Genomic DNA, 11804 nt, shown 5'->3' with positions numbered 1-11804 from the left:
CTCTCTCTCTCTCTCTCTCTCTCTCTCTCTCTCTCTCTCTCTGATAAGCACGGAAATCGCACGCACGCAGCATTCAATCCGGTCGTGATCTTGAGGATCATACCACTCGTGGTAACGTGGGCGCGAGGCCGGTACCTCGAAAGTAATTGTGCAATGGCGCAGCTTTTTTCGACATTTTCCGAGCAGAATATCTGTTAGTATATTCAGAATCACGCTTCGCACTATTAATTGATACAACCGAACGATCTCACTCGACCGTACTTTATCGGGATCATGCTTTTACGACCAATTCTAGCAAAACAAGCAAAAGAACAACGAACTCGAAACGTGCTTTCGGTGTCGCGGACCTTGAGCAAATGACGCAGAACGCGGCTCGTCGCGTCGCAAGCGCGGACCGGTGACAACATTTGACGATCGGTAGCGCGCCCTTAGCTTCCGGCGCCGCGGTTGCCGAGTCGCTATCAATATTACTGGCGAGTCGATTTTTTCGAGAACGCGCTTAATTCGAACACCTTACTTATTGACATTATGATGTTTTAAGGTTGTATGACCCCTTAGAAGAAAAAATACCAAATTCTTCAAACTTTGTCAGGTGATGAGTATTATAATAATAAAGCATTGTGCCAAGTTTGAACAAGTTTGCGAGGTTCGTTCAAAAGTTATAACAATTTGAATTTAATATGGGCTTTTATGGGAATTCATCAAATTTCACTGTTTTTTCAACTTCATTTGAGAAATTAATATCGAAGAAAATATGGCATACTTTTAAAACTTTGCAGAAATATTAATAAACATCTTACAAACAAATTAGAACCAAAAAAATTATGACTTCGAGGATATTTTCTGAAATATTGAATAAAAACCAAACAGAGAACAGTCTCGCTTGGTCTCGCTGAACTCGTAAGTACAGAGATCCGGCAACAACGCACTATGACGTCACATTAGAACCTCTCTCTCCGTCACTCTCCGTAAAGGATAACAAATACTACAGAAGTCTGTTACTTTTTCCAATAGAGCCTCCTGTGTATCGAAAGTGTGCTCTGAGCACGTGTAATATACAGACGCATCGTTTGAGGTTAGTTTTCGCTTGCGCTACGAAAATGCCAAAAGTAAAACGTTACATGTGCCATGGAATTGTTACAATCATCTGGTGTGGTTTCAACTCGTGTCTTCAAATTACGTTTCCCAGTATTTGTCTGTGCTAACCGTTGATTGTACACTTTTTCAGTGACAATTTTTCCTTTCCACATGTAACGTTTTACTTTCGGCATTTTCGTAGCGCAAGCGAAAACTAACCTCAAACGTTGTGTCTGTATATTACACGTGCTCCTTCGCGTTCACGCAGTTGATGTCGAGTGAGATCAATGCTACCAACTTACAGAAAATGCGACGTTGTTGCGATCAAAATACTTTTTTATGAGAGCTATTGTATTTAATTTATTAATAAATGACGTAAATAAATAACGTTATATAATTTCATTAGTATTTTTAAACAGTAATTACTATGTTTTGTTACTTTTTAAAGATTTTCACACTTTCAGATTTTCGTTTGTGTCAGTTGCAAGTCAGGTACAGTTTTTCTAAAAATCATTAAAAGTGAAAGTTTGCATACGAGAAAATATGCATAAAAATGTTTCTATAGCTCTTAAAAACACAGGCAACCGTTATTTTAATAAAATATTAATATAAATATTAGTTTCCAGTAAAGAATATCTTCTTAAATATGTTAATTAGCTTTATGTTACGTTTCTTAAACTTTTGGCAGAGATCTTACGGGTCATACAACCTTAAGTATTAACCCTTCGTGTGTAACGTCTTTTTCGGCACCTGTAACGGGTAACGTCGGGTCACTCGTGTCCGATGCCTAAAAAATACTTTAAAGTGTTCTAAAAAAATCTGAAAAAATTTATGTTACCTTATTAACTATCCTACTTTAAGGATCAATCGCTATATTGCCGATTTTTTCATTTGTTTAAACAATATATTTATATAAACAAATAAAAACGTGAAGAATGGACCATTTTTTTCAAAAAATCGTAACTTTGGCAAAAATTAATACATTAAAAAAAAAAAGAAATTAAAGTTTAAGAATAGTACTTTAAAGAAAAAAATATTAGAAGTATGTATAAATTAATGGAATGCTTAAGTTTTGAGCATCAAAATCACGTTTTTTGAAAGTACGTAAATAGGTACAAATTACAGTAAAATACACATTTTATTCATTTTTAATCAATTTTATTCATGAAAATGTAATCAATCACAATTATTTATTACAAAATTATAAAAAAGTACAAAAATATGAAAAAATTATATCAAGGCTAAATTATTGTGCTAAATTATTGTCAAAACATATTATTTATCGATAACTGAAATTAATCTATCAATTCCCAATAATAAAAGAACATGAATTTTTAGTAAAAAAAACATCCAAATTAAAATAAACATTTTACTCACCTGCTATTTTTAATCAACGTAACGTGTAATGTCGGGTCACTCGTGCACTTTCAAAATTTCGTCTGGCACTCACAACGGCTGTTTACGCACTAGACCGTCGGCACTTGGGGAGCTAGTAGCTTAGTAGTATACAATTTTTTTCAGTATAGTTTGGTCCCGCCCCCCCCCCTCCCTTCGAGCTACAGGGGACAGTCACTTTCGCACGAGTGACCCGATGTTACACACGAAGGGTTAATTATAGAAACAAACGGAACATGAGCGATGATTTTTATTCTCAGAATCTCTTTTACTACACAAAATAGGTGCAAAATTTGAAAATTTCAAAGAAATTGGATAGGGTGCCTATACTTCATATTTACCAAAATTTATTTTGTTAATTGTTATTGCTAATTTCGTGAATAATTAATATTTCCAGACACCATCAAGGTATAAAATCAACGTCTATCATAATAATGGACTTGATTTAACTAATATTTTAGCATAATTAACTTGCCTACAATATAAATTGCGCTACAGGTCACTTTCTCGTTCTCTTTAACTTTTACAAGACAGCATATATATGTACGTACGTGTGCAATTTTGGATATATCTTCCTTCTTCAACATCTTCTCGGCGTCAGCTTCCTGCGGTCAAATGTATATTGTTGATGATTACTATCACTATTTAGCGACTGTCACTATTCATTTCTAGGTTATAACTACTGAGTGCGTTGAACGCGCTGAGCGCACACGTACATACATATATTAAAAACTCATTCAGCCGCGTAATAAATAATCTTCTGGCCGATAAGTCTATATCGACCTAATTTACCTACTAGATCGATAATGCGCGCGCGACTTATCGGAAATCAAGAGCCATCTACCGTTGAAAGTAGTGAAAGTTACGTTTCTCTGATTGAGAAACGGCGACGTATCTTAACGACGTATCTTAATTTAAATTTTCACATTTGTACTTTGCGTCGCAATATCTTCGCTCGTAGGGCACATAAGGGAAAAATAAAAACACTTTTATTATATAAATCGACCCCAAGCTATCGATCAAGCCTACTTAGAACTTGAGCCGTTCACTCGTTATTGAGATCTCAACATCTCGAGTACTCGTCGCGTCGCGTAAATAAGTCACATCACATCATCATCAAACACATCACGGTCGGTCTCGCTCCGCGCGTAGTTGGCGCGAGACACTACCGTGTCTCTTAATATATAAATATGTTTAATAAATTTTAATTTTAAACTAACATCTAAAATTTCTTTGCTTTGCTGTTATCAAGCGTATGTATCTTGTTTTTATTAAAAAACGTATGTTGCTTTCGACTTACCCTTTACTTTTGTACCAATCAGATTGACTTGTTCATTGTACGAGTGGACGATACGAAGAAATCTTATCCAATTGCATTGACGCTTGTTAAGATTGTAATTGGAGAAGAAGACTTCATCATAGCAGCCGTATTCGCGTCTGATCTAAAAGCATATCGACGATACGTGCGTTGATGTCGAATTCTTTTTCGATAACACATTGATATGTAACAATTGTTGATATGCACATTGATATGTAATACGTAACAATTTATTTCAATGAGTACATAGTGACCCAAATGTGTATAACCAGAGTTGGGTAAGTTAATTTTTTTTAAACTTAATTAAAATTAATTTAGTTTACAAAATTAATTTAGTTACATTGCATAAACACAAAAAACTGACTCAATCAAAAATTGCGTTAAGATTAAATTAATTTAAATTAAATTAAAAGTTAATTTTATAAATATTATTTAGATTAAATTAGAATGTCATAATTATTTAAAATTTGATTACTTTAGATAACAAAACAATTATAATATAAATCATCAAATAAATTTATTACTTTATTTTTAAATCATGTTTATTTAAAATAACAAAGAAATTCAGTTTTTTATATAGAAATGTATTTTTTTCTTCTACTGCAGTTGTGAAAAACTAATAATAGATAAAAAAACTTTGTACTGGTCATGCCTGCACGATTTTTTGATAATTACATATAAAAACAAACTACAAATAATTATAAAATACCGATGACCGTTGTGCAAAATAACATACAAAGATATAGCGTTTAGAGATAAAAAAAATTTTAACTTAGGAAAAAAGTTAATAAGTTTAAGTTTATGTGTTTTAAGAATAACTAGTTAAAATTAAAAATTAAGGGAAATCTCGAGGGTCAAAAAATCTATTTTTTCTTTTTTGCATTTTTTAAAAATACATACTTTGAAGAATTTATAATTCCTAAAGTTGTATAAAAAATTCGGAAAATTACGGAAGTTACAGCCAGCCTATTATTCGAAGTAACGCGCAGGTCAAAATGGGCCTTTCAAAGTTTCGTCATATACGACTGTAGTGGTCTTACGAACGTTAGACAAAGGTTTTGAAAAATTTTTCAATATTAAAAAAAAATTTAAGAGGAGCGCTAACAATGATTAATTAATAAGCTTACAAGTTATTATAGACTAGCAGTTAGTAAACATTTTGGACAGTGTGGAAAGCATGAAAAATGCCATGAATGCTACACTTAAGTATTTATGCTCAACTGACGAAGACTTGCAGCTCGCAGCTCGAGTTATGCCCCGCCAGCGCCGAAAATTGGTGCAAATATCGATGCTGCAGGATTATTAGCTACATTTGTTTAAGACTGCATAAGTTAAAGAAGGCTTTCTATGTATATGGACCTGAAATCGTCGATAAGACTGAAACTTACGTGAGTACTAGAAATATTCATATAACTAAATTGTATTTAAAACTTTAAAAGCGTTTTTCTCGAAACGACATATTTCAAACTAGTTCTCGATTTCAGACAAACTAATGAGCCGATCGGCTTTGCTCTGTGACTATACATATTTGCGACATATTTGTAAGAAGTCTCTATTATTGGAGGTAACGAAATAAAAATTCATTAATTTTTTTTTATTTTTAATGTAAAACTGTCCATTCTTTGGAGATTAAAAAAATTTTACATACCTTAAAGTAATTGAAGAAATAGTATGATTTTAATAATTTTAGTTCCAACAATAACCGAACATGTGTAGCTTAAGAATCTGTTTTATTTTCTGTCCCATATTATTAAGTGTCCAGATTTTATGGGAACCTTGTGAGCTCGGACATCTTGCGCAAATATTTGTATAACTTATTGTATAATTTATAAATTATTGTATAACTTCCGTAACATTCCTTATTTCTACTTTAAAAAATTCTGAATTATACATAAAATGTGTGTTAATATATGTGTAAAACCTAGAATAAATTGGCTGTATAGTTTCTGAAAAAGAAAATCGAGAAAAAAGCCTCGTTTTTGGCTCTCAAAACGGTAATCCCTCCTTAACTTATTTTAAATTAACTAAGCTAGTTAAATTTTTTATTTAACTTTCAACTAGTTACTATCGAATCTTATGTATAACATACGCTTAATTTCTAATTTAAAATTTTTTTAAATAACATGTCGACATGATGCAAATGGATGAAAGTAATGTAAAAATTAGCGATTTTTCTTTTTTTTATTTTAACTCAGAAAACAGTTGTGTAAAACAACAACATAAATTTATTTTTTTACATTTTTTTGTACTTTTAAGTACCCTGTATTTAAAAAAAAAATTGCCGAAAAGCTATGAAATTTTGTTCATGGTGGCCACTATGGTTTTATGGGGTAAAACGTACAAAAAATTATGAAATTGTTTAAGGGAAATGGTAAGGTTTAAGGGTCCATATACCTCAGTAGGTCTAAAAAATAGGTGATTTTTGTGAATTTTTTGTGGAAAAAGTGAACAAAATAAATCATTCAATATTTTTGGATTATATTTATGATACTTTTAAGTAGTTATACACATTTTTTTAGCCCATTTAAATAATTTGGCGAAGCGGGATACTGGGCAACGCGCGGAATATGTTGCTCCATGGCGGGAGTCCTCCAGGTCGTAAAATGTGTCTGAAACATCGAATCAATCGATTTTCCTGTTCAGTATAAGTGTCCCTATAGAGTAGACTAAAAAAAATTATTTTGAATAAAAATTCATAAAATAGCGGCAGTTCAAAAAAAAAATTAATTTTCACTATAAATTTTCGATACTTTTTTGCTTAAAAAAAATTAAATATTGCATATATTGATATGATTGTAGTCTACTCTATAGGGACACTTGTACTGAACAGGAAAATCGATTAATTCGATGTTTCAGAAACATTTTACGACCTGGAGGACTTCCGCCATGGAGCAACATATTCCGCGCACAGGTCGCCGTTGCCCAATATCCCGCTCCGCCAAATGGGCTGAAAAAATTTTTATAACTACTTAAAAGTATCATAAATAAAATCCAAAAATATTGAATGATTTATTTTGTTTACTTTCTCCACAAAAATTTCACAAAAATCACCTTTTTTTGGACCTACTGAGGGATATGGACCCTTAAACGGCCGTAAATTGTGTAAAATTCAAATGTCGTTTGTGGACAAATAAATAAACATAGGACATAATTTTCTTTTAAAGCATGTTATTAGTGCTTTCTTAAGGAACTAAACAAGACGTTAAAGTCCCAAAAATATAAATTTGATGATTGAAGGCAACCGCGCGATTTGCGCACTGCTCTGTTCTTGCCATGATTCCTGGTAAACGAACTGGAATTTTTCAATTTTTTAGTGCCATTTTGTTGGTAAGATCCCCCTCTATAGACTGAACCTAAAGTCTAAAAAAGTACATCAAGATTACAACAATGGCAGCCAAAAAAGAAAAAATTTTTAAAGATTTAAGTTATTTGTTGTTGAAACAGTTACAAAAAATTAATCTTTGTGCGCAAAAATAGGTTTTACGAGAAAATTCGTTATTCTTCATTAAAAAAAAAAATCAAGTCGATATCTGCAGACGTTCGTGAGTTATCGTGGCAAAACTAGCGAAAAATGCCATTTCGAGAAAAACGGTTAAAGTGTAGAATACTAGTTTTAGCTAGAAAAATGATACGTACGAAGCTCAAAAGTTATCCGCGCTATAAAAAGACGTCTCGAGGTCAGCTTCCATTGCAGCAGTAATCACAGAACATCAGATTTTTTCGGCTTTGGCCTTTTTCAGACATGAGGGAAAAGTGTAGCACAAGGCGAACCTGCACCTGGACACTTTGCCGGCCAGCATTTACATTTTTAACTTTCCTGAGCACAATTTAATTCTCAAAAAACCAAACTGGGAAATATTCTTAAAAGATTACACTATTAGAATATGTAAAAAACCAAAAATTGAATTTTTTGAAATTTCAAACGTTACCATCCCCCTTAAGAAGGGTATGCAAAATTGAGGTTTTGCTGTTAAGGGAACAAATAAATCTTACGTATTCTTATGTATTTTGAGAAAGAAGTTGAAGCTATAAAAATTACGTCTGTAGCGGGGAAAAAACGTGAAATTGTTTAAACCTCTAGACGTAATTTTCGTTTTCTTACGATTTTGAGTCACACAATCTTGAGCCAGCTATTTGGGAGGTCTCAAAATACGTGAGAAAATTACGTCTGGAGGTTTAACCCTAGAACTCTACACTGTGTTTAGCACCTTTATTTATTGGGTGTAGCCATACGTCTACTAAACGACAAATGAGGCTGCGCAGCATGGGGAATCGTAGAGAGAAAACAAAAGTTTATTTACCATATCACTTCGATTCACTAACTTTCATTATATTGTAAAAACATTATTTTTAAAACAAACAAATGTGCGCTATACCTAGTGTGGTACTCCAAGGTTAAGCGATTTCACTTTTTTTCCATTTTCTACGTTTTCCCCGCAGACGTAATTTTTATAAGCATTTTCGGATTTTACAACTCAAAATACGTATAAAGAATGCGTAAGATTTATTTGTTCCCCTAACAGTTTCCAAAAATTCAATTTTACATACCCCATAAGCAATTTCACAATTTTTTGTACGTCTTGCCCCATAAAACCATAGTGGCCACCATGAAAAAAGTTTCCTAGCGATTCGGTAATGTTTTTTAAATGTAGGGTACAAAAAACAAAGAATTCGTATTGTTCTACACAATTGTTTTCTGGGTCAAAATGAAAAAGGGAAAAATTGCTAATTTTTACATTATCTTCATCCATTTGTATCATGTCTACATGTTATTTAAAGAAATTTGGCAATTATACCATTCGATAGAGCAAAGTTTCAGCTTTAAGAATCTGTTTTTTGAATTGCGGTACGATGATTTTTAACGGAGTTATGAGCAATCAAAGTCGCTCATTTCTTATTCAATCTGCGATAACTCAGCAACAAAAAATCATAGAAACATTTAAAAAAAAAGGAATTTGTAGGGAAAACTTTAAGTTTTCACGTTAAAAAGTCGAAAATTTTTGCAGATTTTTTTTGTACACGTGACAGGCCCATAAAGTGAGAAGAAAATTTTCCATTTTGTCCAGCTTGTAGTTTTCTTTATGTAAAAATTACCAAACTCACAGAAACTAAAAAATAATAGTCACTTTTCGAAGGTGGAGATTTTAAGCTTTAAAATCCGTTTTTTAAACTTAAATTTATTTTTAAAGAAGTTACAGCTGCTTGAATTTTGCCTATTCTTTAAGAAAAATTAAGTGTTCCTCTAATTTTTGTGAGAAATTTATTTTGTAATTTTTATGTATTTTTATGTATTTCGCCTTTAAATTATGTGCTAATTCATCGTCATTCAATCTTAAACGCAATTTTATGCCAAAATTGGAAATGTAATATTAACATATCAAATTTGTATGCATACAGGAATATTAAATTTATAATCTAATATTATTGATACAGAATACATCTTATAAATCTACGAGGAATTTAAATTTGCGAAAGATATAACCCTAAAATGATATAACCAATGTGCGAACCTCCATACTATTCAATGTCTTTATCATAATTATTTATTTTTATCATACCTATATATTAACTTCTTTTTCATCACATTTTAGTCAATAAATTGGGTAAAAGGGAGGGAAAAAATTCTCTTTTCTTTTCTCTTCTTCTCTTTTCCTTTGACAATATTAAAAACTAATATATATTTCCCGCTTATTTTTTTAAAAGAAGTATTTTTTTACAGAAAATATATTATAATAAATAAGATATACGCTAAGAAGACTATACATAAGATAAGACCATAAAATACAATATCTGTACAAGGATTAAAATCGGTAACACTAATAAAAAATATTGTAATATTTGCGAAATTATAATTTTTTCGAAAATCATATAGCAATTTTCTTTTTAAAAAGAAAAAGAGAAAGAGAGAATTTAATTTATATTTAAAATGATGGTGATTATATTTAAAATTAATATATGAGCATAACATTTAATCTTCAGAATAAATAATTTTTAAATATTTTTTATGCATACTATTCTAATTGTAAGATTATTATCTAAAAATGTAGATACAATATTTTTTATTGATGCCATAAAACGATATATTGAATCGTACTCTAGGAGACTAAATAAAAATAAAGTTCTTTTATATAAAATTATATAAAATATTTGTAAGAAATATGCGATGCTCGTACTTACATCATTGTCATCAAGAAGGGAATAAAGGTCGATCTTGTCGAACCTAATTGATCCTTGAAACGGATAGATCAGGGTCCCCGATGGTATAAATACATTCGACCATACCGAAATTCTTACGTTTAACGTACTTGAATCATTCTTGAAGAGATTTTTGCAGGATGACTGATCGTTGGTGAGGACCAAGGAAAATTCTTTGGGTATTAATACACAAGTTTCCATAACAGAGACCCGCGTGGAAAGTAATTTAAAGATTTACCACACTATAGCGGTATATATATATATATATATATATTTTTTTTTTTATATATATATATATACTTCCACTTCGCGAATAATTATTTCAAGTACATCCGTAATACCAAGATAGAACGTTTTAGCGGGATAAAATCAAAACACATTTATCACGGTACAGTAGAACACTAGATTTTTAGATAGCGTATCACGTGTCAAACAAAAGGTTCATCGTTGATAAATTTCAACATAGGTCGGATAAAACAATACATTCTTTAAAAACGACTTATTTAATTTCTAAGCCTTACCGCGACAATAACTCGTTAATTACACGTTAATTTACGTATTTATCGCGTATTATGTTAAAGCGCGAGATAGCACATATATGTATGCGAGAATTGCGAGCAAACGGAGAGACAGAATTGTTCGTTGTGCAAGGTGCAAGGTCCTCAGCCGACTGGATGGGATTAACCGACTGATCTTGACCTTGCGACGGGTTACCAGCATTTGCTACCGAATGGTTAGCCCTTCCCCTCCTGAAACTACCTTCCCACTCGCCACACCGAGCTCTCGCCGCGGTCTGTTTCATCGGCGTAGTCGAGAAATAGCCTTAGGGATATTCGACCGGCCATGACTGGATTTCTCCGTTCTTGATCAGCATTTGCTGTTATGTGATCGAGTCACTGTTAACAACGTCCCGAATGAGATATGAGAAATCTACACTGGTCCCGTAAGAGTAAATATGAGAAATAGACGCGTGAAAAAAACCAGCAATTTCTTCATAACGTTTTTTAATTCTTCATTTAAGTAACTGATTTACATTTGTAAACATATGTAATATTCACATGTAATCGCGAAAAGAAACGTGATTTACCCAGCAAAGTAAACTCTACGCCAGTGCGATATTTACCCCACCACGTGCACTCGGCGTGAGGGCAACTTGAGTGTGGAGCGAGTGCCGGTTTGTTCAGACCGGCACAAGGAAGCCGGCTGGTAATCCTCCTCGTCTTCTTCGTCATCTTCGTCGTTGTCGTCATCGGTGTCTTCTTCTTCTTCTTCGCTCCTCCACCATCCGCGACGTTTCAAAGAACCCACGTGGGTGCCTGCGCACCTGTCGCTCTCTACCCTCCTCTCTCTCGCTCTCTCTCTCCCTCCCTCTCCCTCTCTTTCCTCCTTTTCCTCTCTTTTCCTCCAGTCTTTCTCTCTCTCCTCTTCTTCTTCCTTGCTCTTCATCTTCTTAGAGTGTCTGTTCTTGCCTTCCCTACTCCTTCCAGCAAATAGCTTCCATCGTCTCTTTTTCTCTGTTTTCGTTACGCTACCCTCAGGCCTGTCCTACCGATCTGCTGGCAACTGCTCACTCCCTACCGATCATCTCTTCTCCCTGTGAAGCAAATCTCTCCCGCCCGAGGCACAGAGGATCCTCGTGCTCTCTTTTCCGAGATACTCTCTTTTTATTCTCATTTACCCTTCCTTCATCTCATTTGATTCACATTCGTGTCTACATTTCATCCATACATCTCGACTAAAACCATGAACGGCTCGAATACGCGCAACTGCTGGAAAATTATCATTTGATATTCCGCATCTGAAATTTAAAATTGTATGA

The 11804-nt window shown here is 33.1% G+C and overlaps 1 protein-coding gene across 1 annotated transcript in view; it reads right to left on the bottom strand.

Annotated features, from left to right (window-relative positions):
* The window catches only part of LOC112463697 (PR domain zinc finger protein 14-like), a 112748-nt gene extending 102519 nt beyond the window's left edge, over positions 1-10229 (bottom strand). The window contains exons 1-2 of the mRNA XM_025030212.1: positions 9968-10229; positions 3773-3914 (exon numbers count right to left, since the gene is read on the bottom strand). Of these exons, the coding sequence (XP_024885980.1) occupies positions 3773-3914; positions 9968-10186 (361 nt within the window). The 5' untranslated portion in view covers positions 10187-10229. The remainder of the gene's footprint in view (positions 1-3772; positions 3915-9967) is intronic.
* Positions 10230-11804: the final 1575 nt, after the last annotated feature.

The sequence above is a fragment of the Temnothorax curvispinosus genome, unplaced genomic scaffold (genome assembly GCF_003070985.1).
Source record: "Temnothorax curvispinosus isolate PA1 unplaced genomic scaffold, ASM307098v1 QBEX01013561.1, whole genome shotgun sequence".
Lineage (NCBI taxonomy): Eukaryota > Metazoa > Arthropoda > Insecta > Hymenoptera > Formicidae > Temnothorax > Temnothorax curvispinosus.
This window is presented reverse-complemented; position numbering and strand designations above follow the sequence as displayed.